Genomic DNA, 20,845 nt, shown 5'->3' with positions numbered 1-20,845 from the left:
TTTTTTGATACAAGCATTGCAGCATAATTTATGGGATTTCTTTGTGAGTGATGCCCAACCCACGCAATGGTGCCCAGAGGAAAGCGGCAGGCAGGCAGCAGCGAAAGTGTGAGAATGCCCTCGAACACTGGCTTAGTGGCAAGCTTCTGTCCCCCGTTCACTACAGCGGTGATGGAGGGAGTGTTCACAAAGACACCCCAAAGATTCCACTTTGAGCAGGAATAAAAAAGGGATTTCCCCCTGCTTAAAGGGGAAAGCCCCAGTAACGCCACAAATCTTACTCAGAATGAGCACCACGCCATGCAGATATTCTCAGTTAATGCAGGGGGGAAATCCCTGTGTGGATGAAGTCTTTGAATATAAATTTAATCTCAATAAAACACAAGCAGACATAACTTTACACACACACACACACACACACACACACAAAGAAACAGACATGCTGGTGGGTACCCTAGAGGAAGGGCATTTAGTGGAGCCCACGTCAGCTATTGTTTGCTCTTCTTCTCCACTTCCAGTTCTCTCCTGATGTCAGATACCTCTGTGGGGACCTGGACTGTTACACCATCCATCCACTTCTGTATGCGCACTTGGCAGCCGAGACGAGACCTGAAAAGCAGATCCCAAAGTTTGAGTTTCTGCTGTACATTTTCCTGGCAGCAGTTAGCAAAGCAGGGTGCCGTCCCAGGGAGGCTGCCTCACTAATGCATCCATTAAACCACTAGATGGAGACTCAAAGCTTTAGGTTTTGCGATGGAGAAAGACAACTGCAGCGATCAGTACTCTGAAGTGTACCAAATTCTATCCCAGAAAGGTAGGTGGTCACCACGATGTAGTTTTTCACACCCTTAAGCAACCAAGTGCAGTGCAAGCTTTGTGCTGACTGCTTTGAGAATTATGAACAATATATTATTATTCATCTGCTATAGCCAGTGATCTAGTGCTGCTTGCAAAAGGTTTGGAAGTACAATAGAAGAACATAATTCAATCATCAGAAAACAGCCAGCAACAATTTTCTGCTATGGGAGTTGGGAAATGGATTCCCTGCACCTCTGCAACAGGGGATTGGGACCATCTGGGTGGACTGACTGTTTCGGTAGGAGAATTATGTACACAGCAGCCTTGGCACAAGAATTTCCACACAGGGATAGCTGGATCTAAAAACTGATTCAATAGATAGGATGCAATGTGTGTTATCACACCAAAATGGAATGGGAAAGTCCATGTTAAAAATAAAAGTAATGTACTATACTAATTAAATTTATGTGTTCTTTAAGGTGCCATAAAACTCCTTGGTGGTATGGCTGCAATTACCTAGTGCTTTTGCACAATATCCACAGTTCATAATAGGCAGGTCTCCACATACTCCACTCTGCATGCTTAAAAAAAAATATCCATATTCTGCATGAAGAAATTCTAGATTTTACAACCTGTATTTATTATGCTCAGTAAACAATAGTACATGTCTGTGCTCAGTTCTGAACAATTTGTTCAGCTTCTGCTAGTGCTAAGAGGGGACTGAGGTCCGTGCAGGGCGTCCGTCAGGGAAGTTCAAGTGCATCCTCCCTCTAAGGTGTCTGGAATTTCACCAGGCTTTGCTCCCTCAATTTCAAAGCTGTGGTTGCAGACATTTGAACTAGAAACTTTTTCTTCAAGCTCAGACACTCCAAGTTCCTGACTTAACACTGTTTCTGTCCCATGAAATGGGATTGTGCCAAGGTCCACGGATACTTACGTGTCAGTCAGGCCATAGGCCAGGTCCAGCATATCCAGCTCCTCCGCCATGACAGGGTCCAGTTGCTGGAATGTGTTGTCATCAAAGATGAGGTGGCACGTGGAGCAAGCCAATGCCCCTTCACAGGCCCCTTTGTGAAAAAGGAAGTGTCAGTGGTGAAGTGGCCCTAGAACAGCAGTGGAGAGGAGCAGAGAAGAGAGGAGCAGAGAGCAGAAGGAGGAAGAGAAGAGGTGAGAGGAATAGAAGAAGAAGGAGGGGAAGAGGAGGGAAAAGAATGAGGAAGAGGAGAGAGTAGAGGAAGAGAAGGAGGAGAAAGGAAAAGAAGAAAAGAGAAGGAGGAGAGAGAGAGGAGGAGGAGAAGAGAGGAGAAGCAGGAGAAGAGATGGGGAAGAGAAGGAGCAGAAGAGAAGGAAGGCAAAGGTGGAGAAGAGGAGGAGAAAAGGAGAAAGGAGTTGAGGGGAGGAAGAGGAGGAGAAGGAAAAGAGATGGGAGGAAGAAAAGGAGAAGAGGAGGAGAAAGAAGGAGGAGAAGAGAGGGGAGGAAGAGAAGGAGGAGAAAGGAAGAGGAGAAGAGAGGAGGAGAGATCGGGGAAGAAGGAGAGGAGGAGAAGAGGGGGAAGAGGAGGAGGCAAGAGAGGTGTCAAAGAGAGGAGAAGACTGCTCCTCCCCGGCTGTCCTATGGCCAAGCTGGTCAAAGTGGGTTGTGCACAGTTGGCACAGGAAAGGGAGGTGAATCACAGGGTGGGCTTCTGGTGAAGCTTCCCCAAGTTTCCATGCATGATGAATGATCACACAACAGGCAGCAACTAGAGAAGGAATGGTTGAAGAAGCTTGGTATGTTTAGCTGGAAAGGAGACAACTGAGAGGTGATATGATAACTATCTTCAAGTACTTGAAGGACTGTCATAGAGAGGATGGTGTGGAGTTGTTTTCTGTGCCCCAGAAGGTTGGACCAGAACCATCAGGATGACATTAAATCAACCCCGGGAGAAGATTATATCCCTCCAGAATTATTTAAATCGGATATCCATTGGTGGGCTTCAGTGTTAGCAGCTCTATTTACAACAATTAACAATCTATGCGTGATACCAGCCAGATGGAAACAAAGCATCATCGTCCCTATCTTTAAGAAAGGGGAAAACTCAGACCCTGCCAATTATTGACCTATCAGCCTCTTAGATGTTGCCTCTAAGCTATATACTCGCCACCTGTTAAATAAGTTGGTAGATTGGGCAGACCAGGTAAACCTCCTTAACCAGTAACAAGCCGGTTTCCGTAAGGAACATAGCACAATTGATCATTGTCTAGTTCTTAAAGCCCTGATTGAGAAATACTCGGTCAAATTAAAATGCCAACTTTTTGTAGCCTTTGTTGACCTGTCCTCAGTTGGCGGATACCTCTATTGACCAGAGGCTTTTTAGATTGATAAGGGAATTGCATACAGACCTCACAGCTAGAGTCAGAGTGGAAGGAACTGGAAGTTTAATGGAACCGATTCCCCTAACAAAAGGAGTGAAACAGGGTTGCCTGCTAGCTCCTCTCTTCAATCTTTATATTAATGATAATAGTACAAAAAATGAATGCGTTAATACATTTCTCCCCCATTTTGGCTGGAAGGAAAATAACAACCTTATTATATGCCGATGATATGGCTATTTTGGCCCTCACGAAAACTGGGCTAAAGGAAAGGCTAAAAACGCTGGTTGAATACTGCAACAGGGAATCCCTAAAGATTAACTACAACAAAACTAAAATAGTTGTTTTTGGCAATCATAGGATTGCTCACAGTTGGACAATAGCAAACCAAAAAGTAGAACAGGACCAGTTTTTAAAATACTTAAGCATAACCCACATTGTCATGGCAAATGCAATGTAAATCTGCTATTCTGTCAGCATGTCGAACAATGAGTGCCATTTTAAAATTCTACTATTCCAGAGGAGGCTGTATGGTTGCCCCAGCAATTAAAGCTTTTGTGGGGAAAGTAATACCGCAGTTGTTATATGGAATTGAGATCTGGGGGCAAAAACCGAAAATATTGCACGATTTGGAGAACATTCAAAACAGTTTTATTAGGAAGATCTTGGGTTTGCCTCAAGGGGCGCCTGCAGCATTCCTTAGAGTGGAGGCAGGCTTGCCGTCAGTTGCCATGAGAGCCCATTTAAGAATTTTACTTTTCTACCTAAAACTGAGAAAATTGACTAACTCAAAATTGGTGTATTACAGCTATATGTTCTATTCAAAGGAAAACCATTGGGATAAGGTCCTTATACCCATCCTACAATTGTATAATTTGCCTTTGCTAGAAATCTTAAACACATGGGACCCAAAAGATATCAAAAAATGGATTGCTGACAAAGAAACTGATAATGATATGTGCCTAATACAAAAGTCCAAGTTCTCCCCATGGTATCCGTTATTCAAATCGAATAAGTTCTTTTCAAATTATTTAATGGAACTTTCGGACCCAGGGTTAAGGAGAGCATTTACTACGGCACGATTCCAAACGATGCCTTCAGCATTCACCCATGGTAGATATTAAAAAATCCCTCATAACCTTAAGCCATGTCCCTGCTCCTCAGGTTCAATAGAGGACCTCCCACACATTTTGTTTAGTTGCCCGTTTTACAACTCCATTTGTTTTAAATTAACCCAGCATATCCCAGATGTATTAGATACAGTTGAGGGCCGTTAGATTTTTAATGGCAGACGTTAATTCAAAGATCACGCTTAGTGTGGCCTTTTATATCATGTTAGCTTCTAAGCTAAGGAAGAAATTTGTTGAAAACTAGACTCTGAAGTTGACACAGAAAGAATAATTTAGGAGAACTATAACGTCCAATTCAGTAACCAATATGTATATATGTGGCTGTCCGTAACATTTTAAAAATTTTATTCATGTAACTCTGGGTGTTGTGGGTTATACATTTTGTATGGTTTAATCTGAACATTGTTAAGGTCTGTGACTAAAACACCAATAAAATTGATTGACATTAAACCAAAAGAGTTGTTGGCTAAACATCAGGAAGAACTTCCTGACAGTTCCTCAGTGGAACAGGCTTCCTCGTGGGGTTGCCAGAGTTTGGGGGGGTTGAGTGTTAAAGTGGCTGTGGCGATGCAGCACTTCTGGGGGTAAACCCAGAAGTGATGTGATCACGGCACGCACGCTCCAGCCCCGCCCCCAAAAACCTCCAGCCGATAGAGAGGGTAGATGGCCATCTGAACGCAATGCTGATTCTGTGAACTTAGGCAGATCATGAGAGGGTGGGCAAGAAAGGTTGTGTCAGTGTTTGGCTCCCGTGGCCGTTTCTTGTTGGATTAAACCCTGGAGCCTAATTTGATTGACAGTGGGCTCTGTGCTCCTGTAGAATTAGCCCCTCCCTTCTGGTGGCAGTTACTTGTAACCGATGCTGCCAACTGTTGTTCACTCAGTCTCAGTCAGTCAGCCTCACTCTTAGTATCACTCTGTGTTCGCTCTCTGCCTCACACTATATGAAGATGTAACAATGTTTCAGTTAATATGTGAAAAGTAGTACAAACCTCTTAAGGAAAAAGTTGTTTATTTAAAAGACGTTCCCCTCCCTTGGGGCTCAGCTTGCTTCCGTTCTGCAATTTCCCCAGGTTTTCCAATCCCTGTTTTATCCCCAAAATAAGTTTACTTCCAAGCTTATCTCTGATGTGAGTAGGTGCATAGTTCAGCCGCGGGCCAATCTTCCCACATCCTGACATGCCCCCATTCTCCAACCCCTCTGCCCCAGGAAGCCATACTGGAGACAGAGGCCATGATTGGTTCCTTCTCAGTGCCGCCTCGCTGAGTTTTTAATTTCCCCCCCCTGCTGCTCTGATGGAATACCAATATATCATCATATCATCCAAAATACTATTAAAAATCACAGGGAGAGCCAGCGGAGGCTAGGATCGTACATTCCCTCTCCACCCCACCCCACCCCCCGCATTTGGATGATGACTTACCAATGGGGGGGGTGAGTGAGTGCATGATCCTAGGCTCCTCTGCGATTTTTAATAGTATTTTGGATGATATGGTGATATATCGGTATTCCATTAAAGCAGCGGGGGGGGGGGGACATAGCAAGGAGACATAGAGAAGGACACTTCTATTTTAGTGATTTTCAGCAGTGTGTGTCCAACTGCGGAGATCCCATCCCTTTCCTTTTGTGTGTTTCACAGCGACAAATGGCAAATTTGCCTGTCTATTCAAGTCATTGTGTGTTCAACTGCGGAGATTCCCCCACCCAGAGAGTAGAAACTCTATTTTACAATCATTTGCCTCTATTTTGAAACTTGACAAGAAATTCATTGATTTAGTAAAGGTTGAGTACCTCCCTTTTTCCTCTATGGGGAAAAGATTAATTTTATCTTTCAAGAACTCAAGCATTCCAGTAAAACTTATGCGTCGGAGACAGCTTTTGGCCAAATTTGGAATCCAGCTCTCAAGAGTGTTTAATGATCCAGTGATCCAACCGCTTTTAAAGTTTTATGGGAGAAGGAAAGCTTCTGTTACTGGTCTGAGCTCCACGATACCAACAGACAGAAACCAGGATGTTCCAATGGAGACAGGCAAAGCCATGTCTGTAATGGATACTTTTGTTCCTCCTCAACTGTCATTAAGTGCTCCTCTTAACCCTAATTTAGTTTCTCCTCCCCCAGCTCAGTCTGTAATGCCAAAGGTTATGATGCTACCGGGGGATTGTGATTTTAAGGATGACTCTTATTTCCTTATCTTTGGGAATCTTTTACCCATGGAACAGTAGGATGTTATCGACAGATTGGAAAATACTGTTCAACGTCTGCGAGAGTATAAAGCCTCCTCTACTTCGTTTATTCCCTTGTCTCCTAAAGAGACTGGTTTAACTGCAGTGCCTGCCCTATCCACCCAAACTTCTCTGCCACAGGCAAGTGTGGATCAAATGGACAATTCTTCTCTGGGTCACACCCTTCCAGCGCCTTCAGGTCCCACTGTTGTTTTATCAGTTTCAGAGCCCCCTCCAAGTGCAAATGGCTGTATCTTCCAAGACCCACATAAGAGGCTGGATATTATCGAGGAAAGGGATTGACTATGTAATTCTCACTCTGCCTGTTATGTTCAAATCGCCTCTTGGAATATCGCGGGCTGGAACAAGAAAAAAGATGATCTTGACTTTATCAATTACTTAGGGGCCTTTGATTGCGTGTGTTTATAGGAGACATGGATGATAGAAAATTTGAGTATTAAGGGTTTTAACTCCTATTCTCTTCCAGCTCATCGAGAAAATTCGAGGGGCCGCTGCAAAGCAGGTTTAGCAATATTAATTAAACAAAAAGTATTTTTGAAATCTGAGCTACTTGGGAACTGTAATCATATTGCGCATGCGGTCCTCTTGTCTTTCTCCTCACCATGTCTTATTTTAATCAATGTGTATCTTCCTTTTTTTTTGGTAATGACAACTTTTTACATACCAACTTAAATTTGTCTAATTTTGTTTCTGATATTGTCCATAAACACCCTGAGATTCCTGTGTTTCTTTTGGGTGATTTTAATGCAAGAATTGGTTCCAACCCTTTGTTTTGGCTTCTACTCTGGGTCTGATTGACTCTGAACCTTTACCCCCGCAGCTAGGTTTCCCCTGCTACTCACAGGATACACGCTCTAATAATGCGGGGTACAAACTAATTGAGTTCTGTATTGCTCAGAATTTGTTAACTCTTAATAGCTTGATACAATTTCCATCCTCTCATTTTTTCACATTTAACTCCCGTCAAGGGAGAAGTGTGATCGACTATGGTATTTGCCATCCCTGTTTTTTATCCCTTGTTAAATCTGTTATTGTTGATTTTCGCCCGGAAAGTGATCACTCTCCGCTTTTGCTTTCCTTGGGCCATTTACATAAAAATGCTTATTCTCAAGAACCATTAGTTGATTCACAGTCATATATGATTCTTAAAAGAATCAAGTGGTCTGAATCCTTGGAGGAATCTTTTTCCTCTCTTCTCTATTCTGAGACACTTCTTACCCAGAAAAGTATGATTTTGAATTCTGATTCTCACTCTGAGATACTTTTGTCATTTGCCCAGACTGAGCTGCTTTGCTCTTCTCTAGCGGAACCTGTATGGACCGGCTCTCCCAAGCCATGTCCATGGTTTGATAAAGAGTACTTAGAATTTAAAAGGCAACTCAGAGTTTTGTTTAAGGATCTTTGTTACACCTTATGACAGATTAGGTAGTTTTTTCACCTTTAAAAAGCAATTTCAAGATTTAGTTACAAGGAAGAAGAAAGCCTATTTCCATCATTTATGGTCTCAGATGCTTCCTTCTCTTAAATCTCAGGATAGTAAGACTTTTTGGAGGACGATTGTAAATTCATCCCAAAACAATTCCCTATTTGAAGCTGATATAGCCCCTCAAATTTGGGTGGACCATTTTTCCAAACTTTTAAATTCATATAGCAATGATGCACCCTCTCCTGAAATAATTATACCCCCTCACATCCCCAGATGGCCTCCCATTAGAGAGGAGGAAATTATTGACTTGATAGGTAGTTTGAAATCTTGTAACGCCCCTGGCCCTGATGGTCTTTCTGCAGAAGTTTTTAAGGAGTTTATTGACTGGTGGGCTCCAGTTCTTGCTAAACTTTTTACATCTATTGATTTATATGGCATTTTGCCAGATTCATGGCTAAATTCAATAATAATTCCACTCTACAAGAAAGGGGATCCTAAAATACCAGACAACTATCGCTCTATTGGTCTCTTATCCGTAACTGGCAAACTATACGCGAAACATCTAGAACAGCGCTTGCGCAGCTGGGTAAAGGACAACAATATTATTGGACCTGAATAGATTGGATTCTCTAAAAATAAATCAACCTTGGACCATTGTTTAACTTTACTAACCCTGGCTGAGAAGTATATGAAAATTGGCATGAAGAAACTTTACGTTGCCTTTATTGATTTAAAAAGTGCATTTGATTCAGTTATAAGAGACAAACATTGGGCTAAATTGAGCAATCTAGGAATAGATCAGTGCCTTTTAATCCTTTTGAGGAAACTTCACATTGGTACGTCGTGCTGGGTCAAATTTTCTTCAAATGGTTCTCTCACTGACAAAATCCCATCCAACAAGGGTGTAAAACAAGGGTGTGTTCTTGCCCCTCTTCTTTTTAATTTATTTCTTTCTGATCTGCCTGGAGCGTTGGAGTCTGTGGACGGCCATCCTCCCAGATTAGGTGACAGAGAAGTGCCTTGCCTTCTAAACGCAAATGATACGGCAATTCTATCTCTTACCAAAGTTGGCCTTCAGCGTTATTTGATGGCCTTTGAGAAATACTGCAATTTTAATGAGCTCAAAATTAATTATTCCAAGTCCAATGTTATGGTTTTTAATAGAAAGTGGGTCTCCTATAGATGGCATATTGGTAAGAATAAGATCCAACAAGTTAAGTGTTATAAATATTTGGGCGTTACATTTAATTTTAACCTTCAATGGGCAACTCATAGGAGAAGGTCTATTAATTTGGGGAAATTGTCTTCCAATCAATTAAAAGCCTTCTTTTTTTCCAAAGGAAATCAATTTGTTCCTGCTGCTGTTAGTTTTTAACTCTAAAATTTTACCTCAGGTTCTTTATGGGGTTCCTATATGGTTTAACGCTTTTAATCGTGAAGTGGAGGTGATTCAAGCATCCTTTTTTAGACAAATTATGGGCTTCCCAAATTGTGTTTCTTATTATGCATTGTGTTCTGAATTAGGATTAAATTTAATTGAAACTAAGGCATGGGTGTTAATTATTCGTTATTGGCTTAAACTGTATTTTAATACTGATGATGGTTCACTTCTGTTTTTTTATTAAAGGAAATTTATAATACCTCTTGGGATCATAAAATTCAATCTAAAATAAGATCCATTGGCATTTCCCTGGAGGAGTTAACTTTCTCCTCGGAAGTTTATATTTTTAAGACGATTAAACAGAGGCTTTTAGATATTGAACTTCAACAAATACAGCCGTCTCAACCCCGTCCATCAGCCATACTAAAACTTAAGAATGTTGCGGGATGTATCCCCCATTATCTATACAATCTTGATAGTCCTAGCCATCGCAGAGTTTTTTCTCTTGCTCGAGTAAATGCCTTCCCATCGAAGTTGTTATATGGAAGGTTTCAAAATATTCCTAAACATGAACGGAAATGTGAATGTGGCTCTAACTCTTTGGGCTCAATCGAGCACATATTGCTAGATTGCTCACTATACGCATCCGCTAGGAAGAAATGGTTAAATACTTGGATACATTCTAAATATTATCTTCCTAATAAAATAAAATGTCAAATTTTATTGAACGATACAACAGTAGAGATCACTGTGGCGGTGGCCAATTTCTTAGACGATGTGTTAACAATGAAAAATTAGGGAAACTCGGTGTTATGATTTTATGTTTGTTTTAGCTTTTTTTAGCTGATAGTTGTATTTATACTGTTTTTTCCTCTTTGTAATATTGGATATGCCATTAAAGGTTTATTGATTAATTGATTCCCCCACCCATTTTCCTTTTGTGCAATTCACAGGGATTCTTGTCAGTTTCAGGAGTGTGTGTACAAAGGAGAAACTCCCCTATTTTACTCCTGGGGATGCAACTCTGTACTCCATTTTGGTTTGTGAAATGGCCACTCATGGGGCGGGGAACGGGAGGGGGGGGTGACATTTTCGTCAGAGTCAGCACTACTGCCAATGACAATGCAGCATTTAAAGGGGCGGGGATTCAGGCACTTCCTGATTTCTCCTTGAGATTATGCTGCGCTCAAGAGTCTGTCCAGAACCGGACTTTGGACCAAGACCCAGCATGCACCCTCTCGGAGGGGAAAGTCCCCTGAATGTGGGGTTGTATGATATGTGGTGTTCCAATCCTTATTTCGGGGTGCAGAGCTTTTGCTTTTAAATTTTCTTCAATATCATTCAGGAACTAGGAAATGTGAATAAGGAACTGGGAATAGGGAACCAACTTTAGCCTCCTCCATGCATAAGGTTTTCCAATCTCGGGATATAAAAGTGTGAGACATGAGAGGGACGAACCAGGAACATCCAACCCATGCATAAGCAGCCTTTGAATTCCAGATCAATTTCAAGGTTTTGGTTTTAACCTTTAAAGCTCTAAACGGCCTGGGACCACTGTATCTTCAGGACCACCTCTCCCTGTATACCCCACAGAGAGCCTTAACAATCTATTAGAGAGCCCTGGCCCTAAGAGTGCTTAGCTGTCCTTGACCAGGGCCGGGGTTTTCTTGGCTCTGGTCCCAGCCTGGTGGAACTCTCTGTCTAATGATACCTGGGCCCTGCGGGACTTAGCTCAGTTTTGCAAGGCCTGTAAGACAGAGATGTTCCTCCAGGCTTATGGTTGAGGACAGTGATGGTTTCCTCTGGCCTCCTCTCCCCCTCCCTTCCCTTATTCCCCTTTCCCCTTTGTTTTATCAACCATCCACTGTGTCTTCCCCTTCTCCTTGTGTGTGTTCCTACCCTAGTGTTAGTTCTGTGTCTGTCTCCTCCCCCCTGGTATTATGTTCAGATGGTGGCTGCTGTAGTACCAACTCTCCCTGCAGGGAATTAATACGGCGTCATAGATTTAGAGATAATTTTGATATTCAGTGTTGTTTTAGAATGTTTTAACTTGTGTGTGGTTGAGTGTATTTACTATGTAATTAAGCTGTGATGTTAGCTGCCCTGAGCCCAGTGTTGCCGGGAGAGGGCGGGATATAAATAATAATAATAATAATAATTATTATTATTATTATTATTATTATTATTATTATTATTATTACACAACACACACAGCTAGAGACATTGATTTTGTTTTAAATGAAACTCAGAAGAACAAGCAGAGCATGGCCACAGATTGTTATAATGCTACAGCGATACAGCAATAACCTATTTTTTTAAGGCCCCAAAAGCACTCTGGCACCAAAGTGGTCCCAGGGGAATGAAAATGGTGCCAACGTTGGGACCTGGGACCATGTGGGCCTTCCCATTCACACTACCTGATAACATGCTTGGACTGGGCTCTTCATAAAAAGTACAACTTCATCACAGAGAAATTACAAAAAAAAGTGCTGCAGTTTGGTAGCTGAAGCAGAAAGCATGTGAAAGCAGCCGCAAAGCCTTCCTACCCAGGTTATTTGTCCCTGGTTCAATGCTGTAGAGAACAGGGCATTTTTATTGCTTCCCCACAGTATCATGGTGCCTCCATGCACCTCCCAGCTTTCCCCCAGCTTTTCTCCGATCTTTCTCTGACCTGCTGTGTTGTGAAATTTAGGCAAAGCAGGGAAAGCTGCCAGGTGGTTGGGAAACGTTGGGTTTTCCCGGTCCCACCCACACAGCAGCCATTTTTCTTGCCACAGTCCCTGAAGTGGCCATTTCCCCTGACAAGACCAGTGAGTCCTGATGAGGAAACAGGGAAGGCCGCCTCCGTCACTTACCAAAGCCATCAATGTTGAGATTTTGATTCACCACCACCTCCAGCAAGCTTTCCCCTTCTTTAGCTGCGGCTGAGAATTTCTCTCCATCCCGATTTATAAAATTAATTGTCACTCTGTCTGCAGAACTTCAGAAGTGGGGAGGGGGGACATCACAAGACAGAAGAAGAACACATTAGGGAACCTGTTCATTTCATTACAAAATTTCTATACCACCTGTCAGGGCAAAGTAAAATGTGAAAAAACACAGAACAGCAGGCAATAGTTTTAAATGAAGAAACTATTTAAAACTTCCAAATGCAAAGCAATGTTTAGTTAACGATGACAATTAAATGATATGCAATGTGAGGAATCAATAACCTTAGGCAGATCATGAGAGAGGGGGGCACCTTGGCCACTGTGTGTGTGTGGGGGGGGAGGTAGTTCAGAATTTCCTGCATTGTGCAGGGGGTTGGACTAGATGGCCCTGGTGGTCCCTTCCAACTCTATGATTCTATGAATTAAATTAACACTCCAGAGTGGACAAGAGTACAATGTGGTCCCAATCCTACCGCACTTCAGCTGATCAGAATGCGGCCCACTTCTGGCCAGGCTCCTGACCCATTCAGAGGCCTGGGCTGCCTACTAAGAGGAAGAGCTGCCATCTTGGGGCTCACTCAGTCCAAGGCCCAGACCAGATCGGAGGTGGATGTCTCCAACCTTCCCATGCTTTGCATGGGTTGGCCAACCTCCAGGTGCAGCCTTGACATCGCCCGGAATGACAACTGACTTCAGATGACAGAAATCAGTTTCCCTGGAGAAAATGGCTACTTTGGAAGGTGTATTCCATGTAGGGTTGCCAGGTGCCCAGTGGTAGCGGGCAACCCTCCGGCAATTTGCCCCTCTGCCCGCCGACCACCTGAGGGTTGGGGGGCAAACGTGCGTGCATGGCACTTCCTGTTTACATCCGGAAGTGCTGACTCATGAGGGGCCTTTTCCTCTTAGTTTGAGTGGCGAAGGGCCGCTTTACCACTCAAACTAAGAGGAAAAGGCCCCTTGCGAGGCAGCACTTCAAGTGATGCACATGCGCAATCCCAAGCGCAGCCTCATAGCCTCCCGCCGGGGGAGAGAGGGGATTTTACAGCCCTAATTCCATGGCATTATACCCTGCTGAGGCCCCTCCCTTCCACAACCCCCAGGCTCAACCACCAAATCTCCAGGAGTTTCCCGAGGTGGAGTTGGCAACCCTGAATTTCCAGGGCTTCTGCCACAAAAATGGGCAGAGCTGAAGCACAAGTTTGCAGGTGGGCCGTTGCAGCACAAGAGCAGACAACCATTTTCAATGATTATCTGAAAAAGTGAGCTGTGACTCATGAAAGCTCGGACCCTGCCAGGAATTTTGTTAGTCTTTAATGTTTAAGGAGCCCCGTGGCGCAGTGTTAAGCTGCAGTACTGCAGTCAAAAGCTCTGCTCACGACCTGAGTTCGATCCCAACGGAAGTTGGTTTCAGGTAGCCGGCTCAAGGTTGACTCAGCCTTCCATCCTTCCGAGGTCGGTGAAATGAGTACCCAGCTTGCTGGGGGTAAAGGGAAGATGACTGGGGAAGGCACTGGCAAACCACCCCGCAAACAAAGTCTGCATAGAAAACGTCGGGATGTGACGTCACCCCATGGGTCAGGAATGACCCGGTGCTTGCACAGGGGACCTTTACCACCTTTTACCTTAATGTGCTACTGAACTAGGATGGCCATATTTCCTTGAGACAAAAAAGGGACATTGGGATGGCAAAAGCGGGACAATAGGTTCAATAGTTTCTGACTAAAATCAAATTGAGAAATTTAAAAATAAGACTGTTATTTTATACTACATTCAACATTCCACTATATTTTAGTTGTTTTAGCTAATTACTAAATTACTAAAGCACCAGGAGCCCCTCTCCCTGTCACTCCCTTCCTTCTCACCCTTGGCATGGGGAGCTGAGCTCTGTGTAGTGTAACCCGATCGAAGCACTTTTCTACTGCTACAGACAGACTAACACGGCTACCTATCATGATCTATTTTCAAATGAATATAAATTAATTTTGCTTATGCAGAACCAAAGAAATCCTCAGCACACACTTAACAGGTTGAAAGTGGAAAGGCCCGTGATGCAGATGGCTAATATTTTTTAGCCTGGAAACCACATTTGGGTCTTTGCCTACTTTGGAGGGCTCTGAATCGGACACCGGCTCTTCCTGTTTGGTGGGAAATCAGCTAACTTCCATTTGGAAGATGGTTCTATCCGTTTGGCTTCCTGCACAATGATCCTCTCCCCTCTGAGCTCTCACGCGGCCTCTCACACTTCCTGTCCCTCCGCTCTTACAATCTGGAAACAGGCAGCATCAACAACAATAGTTTCCAAAGATTTCCAGAAATGACTAAAGTGCCATGATTATTAGTGAACAATTTAGTTATTTGCAAGACCGGAGAGAGCAGATTCACATCTCCAGTGGGTCTCCAGTATGAAGAATTCTGTCTGGTTTTCCTCTACCAAGTCTCAGGGGGTTTCCTCCTTTTATGTTTAAATGCCACATGCAATTTAATTTCCCAACGAATAAACAGACATTTGGGAGGGAGTCTCTAAAGAATTTAAAGGGAATTTAAAGGCAGCTCTTTCTACCAATTTTGTCAGCTTTGGATTTAGGACAAAGGGGAAGGTAGTGGGGTGAAAGAGAAAACCCTACTTTACCCTCCCCCATTTCAATGCCACCCTCCTATGCCGAAGGGCCCCCACCTTGTGACCTTGGGCCCGAAGCATCCAAAGAAATCAGCATTCTGGGGTACTGAATTAGGGGACATATCTACCCTGGTTGGGGTTGTGCTGACCCCAGCAAATATGCCAACTGTTTCTAGTCCACATGACTGATTAGGAAAACTGCAGAGACTGTGCAAACAGCACAGACCATACGAAAGGATATGTTCATTTATACCTGGCATGTTTCCTAAATCTGCCTGAACCCAACGCTCATACTGTCAGCAAACCCCAAACTCAACACATCTGGCCAATAGTTGAATACCTCATGCCATAGCAGAGGGCGTCTGGACCAAGCAGTTACATGAGCTCCTGGTCAGATGCCAGGGACTCAGGGTTGCTCTGGCACGTCAAGCTGCCTTGGGGATGGCATGCTGTGCAAGCCATCATGTGCCAAGGTTCTGGGTGGTTTACAAAAACAGAAGTGTCAGAGGAGACACTTTCTCCATACCAGGAAGAATGACACTTGCAGGATTTCTGCTCTTAAAAGCTTGGGGGCAGCCCGAGACAAGCCTTGAGCAGATCCCTAGCAGACATTCAGCCTCATCCTCCTGGGGCCAAGTGGGTCTTAAGCAGTCAGGCCCAGCTCAATGCCAAAATGGGGAGGTGGGTGTGAAGAAAAAGGCCATCCTGGTGAAACCTGTCATTCCCCTCCCTCTAGGGTTGCCAGGTCCCTCTTCACCACCAGCGGGAGGTTTTGGGGGTGAAGCCTGAGGAGGGCGGGGTTTGGGAAGGGGAGGGACTTCAAGGCCATAGAGTCCAATTGCCAAAGCAGCCATTTTCTCCAGGGGAACTGATCTCTATCGGCTGGAGATCAGTTGTAATAGCAGGAGATCTCCAGCGTGAGCCCCTGCCATAGCCAACTTATATATGGCGGATTTTGAAAGTAAGTTTCTTTTTTGCAATACGTTTTTTCAATCACACGTCTTATTTTATTTTAGATTTATTGATGATTTATTTTTTGTCCTGGATTCTGTCAACACCTTTTCCGAATTGAACAGGTGGATCAACTCTTTGGACAGTCATCTTAAATTTTCTGGAGGTTCTGACCCACAATCTATCGACTTCCTTGACATCACGGTCTTTAGGACCCAGACGGGTCAGATTGCAGTCAAACCCTTTAAAAAAGCTACAGATCGTGGCGCAGGGTTACATTTTGAATCACACCACCCTCTTCATTTGCGTAGAAACTTACCTTTCAGCCAATTTTTAAGGCTTAAACGCAATTCTACTTTTCATCAGGATTACATACAAACCACATCTGCATTATGTGCCCAACTGAGAAATAGGGGTTACAATGACCAGGTCTTAAATGCAGCCTATACTAAAGCGGAACTAAAAACTAGAGAGTCATTATTTCTGTCGAGCAAACAAAGAGCAATACCACTAGGATTGTTTCATCCCTAGAATTTAATCATCTTACTAATGATATCAAAAGGATAATCAACAAGCATTGGCACATTCTGCACACCGTTCCAGGTTGCCAAGAATTTCCGCTCTTTGGCTTGAGAAAAACAAACTCACTGAGAGACCAATTAATACAAACAAGTGCTACTCTGGTACAACAGGAAGTTACTTTCGGCCATTTTAAGTGTGGCTCCTGTACCTTTTGCCCGTTAAGCCTACAAGTTAAGGAAGTCAGCTCTACAGCATTTAAATTTAAATATAAATTAAGACATTTTAGTAACTGTGCATCATACAATGTGGTCTATGCGGTCACGTGCCCGTGTTCCTTAATTTATATTGGCTCAACCACACGCCAATTAAAACTTAGAACTGGCGAGCATAAAGCGCGTTTACACGCGAGGAATCTCGAAGCGCCATTAACAGAGCATTTTCTGAAAAAGGGACACTCAGAGAATGACATACTCTTCTTTGCATTATGGAAATATAGACCCAAACCTTTTCATCATCAAAATGTAGCCCAGATTTTGCACAGGCAAGAAATGAAACTCATTTTTCTCTTTAAAACACTGACCCCTACTGGACTTAACAGTGACTTTGATTTATCCTGCTTTTTGTAATATGTAGCTTTAAGACCCTCAGAATGCCATGTATTCAATTCACCTGTATGTAATGAGCTGCTACTTTAAAATTCATACCCTGACATTATTTCATGATCTGTTACCTCGCTGAAGGACATGAGAACCTGTGGTCTATGAACCCCCTGGGTCAATTGTAAGACATATGGTAAGAACATTCTGTTTTTTATATATCAGAAAATATTTAGCAATGGATTTTATGTTATATAAGCCTTTATTTTGCCTAGAGAGTTTTCACATGATGGCAACATCCGACTGAAGAAGCACATGCGAAACGAATACCAAACCGGAGGTGTCGTCTCGGCTTCTTGGCTTCCTTCATCACCTTCTTCTTGATATATCAAGTACACCACAGAGACTCTTTACCACTTGTTAGTGGAACATTTTTCTCATTTGAGGGCAATTCGCCCGTGTACATGTATTTTGCTTTGGGTGTACTTACTTTGTGTTGAATTGATTATATGCATGAAGCAATGCTTTTTCTTCTTTTTTGTTTCTAATTATATTGTCAAAAATTATATTGCCAAGCTCTTTAACAATTATTTTCATTAGTAATTAATACAATATTTACATTATTGTGAGCCTTCGTGCTGCTGTTTTCACAACTACCTGGAGGCTGGCAATCCTCCCTCCCTCGCTGAGCCAAGAGCGGGGCTGGTCTGCCCACCAGGCACAACTAGGTGGTTGCTCAGGGCGCTGGAGGTGGAGGGCGCTGGAGGTGGACCCGCCTTAGCTGAAGCCTCTCTGGGTGGCCGGCCAGGAGATCCTTCCTCCCTCCATCAGGAGGGGGAGTGGCAGGCCCTTGGGGCGGGGGCAGGGGGGCAAGGACTGTCCCAAGTGATGGGGGTGAGGTGAGGAAAGGGAGCAGCAGCCTTGCCTTCCGCCTCCCTGAGATGCGGGGGGGGGGTTAGGGGGTGGATGGCACCGTTGGCGCCTATAGCAGGGGAGTGCTGGCACTGAGGGGTACAATTTGAGGATCTTTTAGAGAACATAGTGGAGGGGCACCTTTTCCCTCCCCAAAATGTTTGCCCACAAAAATTTGGAGCAGCCCTAATTATAAATCAGCTCCGTTGATGTACCTTTCAGGGTTTCCCTTTGGAAAGTGTGGTTGATGCAGTAAAGGCCTGGACTTTCTAGCAAATTCTGTCTGCTTCACAGCTGCTCCACATGTCTGTAAAATAAGCGGCTGTGGTGTCTGTCTGCTGTCTGGTGCATCTAAATCCAGCCCCCCACCCCCAATTTGCTTGCCACCTGAGCTATTCCCAAACTGCTGAACTGGGTTGTGGGGATCATCAGGCACATTGAACCTGCGGCTCCCACCTGGGCATTCACTTCCCCATCCAGATGGGGGTGGAGAAGACAATTGATTTACGCAGAGACGCGTTCTGAGCCTGGCATAACAACCCATTTGAGCACAAATGCAAGCAGTTTTTGCTTGCTGATGTCCTCCAAGCTTCCATCCAGCTCATCAATGTGGTTTTGACTTTCAAATTCTGTTCCTAGAACACCCTTCCTATAACACCCCTCCCTGGCTGTACACCTTTTGGGAGAGAGAATGCAATCCACACGACCAGACTGAAGGCTGGAGAAACTAAAAAATGACTCCCATCCCTTTCCCACTGAGGAAATCATGTGAACTGCATTAAACTGCCAGGAGGGAAGGAAGATTCCAGGAGCAAACAAACATTTCAAAGCCTTCTGTGCCATTTCATTCACCACCTTTCTCTCTGGACCCCCGGGCCTAAAATTCTGGTTCCGCTACTTAGGAAATCTAATACATTTTTTCCTGGCCTTGCCTGTGGAAGGTTGCCCTTGAATCCATTTTGAGACTCTCAAAAATTCTGAAGTGATATTCCCTTAATGGGCAGTTCCGAGAGCACCAAAGAATGCCGTCAGAAACAGTTTTAGTGCTTGGCAAGTGCAATTCAAGTGTCCTCAATTTCTGGGAGGCCTGAACACTTCTGGGAGCGTAAGACTGACAACTGCTGGTGGGGACCATTCAGAAAGCACTTGTTTGCAATCTGCAACCTTGGCATGTCCTGCTATTGCGTTCCCTCCTCCAAGGCCAGCCCTGGGACTTGCTGTTGGGGGGAGGGGGGAATAGAGATCGTGGAAGGCGCCTCCCACCGGCACGTTAGGAGCAGCAGTAACAGGCTTGAAGAGACCTGCTCAGCTTCTACTGCAAATATGGTTGCCCAGCTTCCAGGAGGGACCTGGAGATCTACCAGGATTGCAAATCTCCAGACAACAGAGATCAGTTCCCCTGGAGAAAATGGCTCCTTCGGAGGGTGGACCCTACAGCCTTGTATCTTGCTGAGGTCCCTCCCCAGGCTCCATTCCTAAATCTCCAGGAGTTTCCCAACCCAAGGCTGGCAACCCTAGCAGCCTTTGGCAAACTGGCATGAGAGGCACCTTTTAGTCCTCCACCTCTTAGAAAGTCTGTGCTTGTGAAATGACACAAAGGTCCACTGAGCAGGAGGATGCAGAGTTCAATAGCTGCACCCCGTGGCCTTTGCCCGCTTTGCGAATTTCAGGCATGCAGTCAAACTGGGGTGGCAGAAGGGGGACAGTTGTGCCCATGCATTAAGCTCCATGGGTCACAGGTTGCGCTGGCCTGTCACAGTGTCCTACCAGACATGAACTCTGCCTGCCTCTTTTGACGGGAGGAAGAGAAATGCGGTAACAGGTGCCTAGAATCAGGCAAGGTGGGCTTTCCAGTGGGGTTGGATGGGGGGTGGGGGTGGGATTAATCACCAAGAGTGCTGAGATCCCAGGATGCCCTCCTCCTCCATTGCCCTTTGCCCCTCTCCCCTGAGTACCTGTGCTGCAGAGGTACGAATTCCTTCCCTCTGAATGACACACAGAGAAATGATCCAAGGCTACCTACCCAGGCTCAGCCATACAAAGGCATTTTGACTTGGGAGTCTGTGTACTGCTTCAGCTGGTAGAGCCAAGGCACACGGCCAAAGGCACGCCTCGGAAGCAACGGGCAGCCACCCCTCTGCTACTGAACAAGGAAAGGGAAGTGCCATGCTCACCCTGCGTCTCCAGGGGCATCCTGAAGCCTGTGGGTGCGACTGAAGCCTCTCCCGGGAGGAGCGGGGCAGCGCGTTGCTCTCCCGAAGGCACCGTGCGCCCGTGCACTGGGCACAGCAGGTCCATTCAGCAAAGGCCGGGCGAGCCCGGAGAAGCGCTGAGACAGCATGCCGGGCAACGTCTTCTGGCTCTTCTTCCACTGCCGAGCAGGCTGGCTGGCAGTTATAAGTACTGCTGAGGGAGAGACAGCCGCTGGGGGGTGGGGGGGAGAGGGGAGCCTCCCACCAGAGCAGGTCAAGGCTTCTGGGGCTGCACAAGGCAGGGGTGGCGCTTGCTGGAGATCCGCCTGCCTCCTGGCCTCTTTCGGCCTGGTTTGGCAGCCTTGATGCTAGAGAAGAGTGCAGCCAGAGGGCTGGAACCTCTTTTCGGTTTCAGAGCTCAGGCATCCCGTTATACACACTGGCCAAGATGCTGTGCCTAGAGCTGGCCAGGGCCTCTGAGCAGATGCAGAGTGCTTCTCCTTCACTCCAACCAGCTCTAGTACAACTGAGGGGGCCTCATTTGTGGATGCTAAGATGGCACGAGGGCTCTGCTCCTTGTGTCTAAAGTAGGGTAAGAACTTACATCCTTTCAGGTGCCACAAGACTCATCTGGCTACACCTCTAGAATTATCATTTGCAAATTCATATTTCTTGTTGTGTTGTTTCAGATAAGGGTGTCCTTGAGCTTAGGTGCTTAGTTAACAGGGCTGTTTTGATCTGAGCATATTTGCTGTCATTCTTTATGGCTGCTTCTGCCTTTGCAGTTTGGTTC

General features: G+C 44.8%; 1 protein-coding gene across 1 annotated transcript; it reads right to left on the bottom strand.

Moving 5' to 3' along the window:
- Positions 1 to 449: 449 nt before the first annotated feature.
- LOC130486433 (adrenodoxin-like) lies at positions 450 to 20,201 on the bottom strand. Its single transcript, XM_056859705.1, has 4 exons — positions 20,035 to 20,201; positions 12,188 to 12,312; positions 1,736 to 1,865; positions 450 to 609 (listed from the first exon to the last, which is right to left on the bottom strand). The coding sequence occupies exons 1-4, from the start codon at positions 20,199 to 20,201 to the stop codon at positions 489 to 491; spliced, it is 543 nt and encodes a 180-aa protein (XP_056715683.1). The 3' UTR covers positions 450 to 488.
- Positions 20,202 to 20,845: the final 644 nt, after the last annotated feature.

The sequence above is a fragment of the Euleptes europaea genome, chromosome 13, assembly GCF_029931775.1.
Source record: "Euleptes europaea isolate rEulEur1 chromosome 13, rEulEur1.hap1, whole genome shotgun sequence".
Taxonomy (NCBI): domain Eukaryota; kingdom Metazoa; phylum Chordata; class Lepidosauria; order Squamata; family Sphaerodactylidae; genus Euleptes; species Euleptes europaea.
This window is presented reverse-complemented; position numbering and strand designations above follow the sequence as displayed.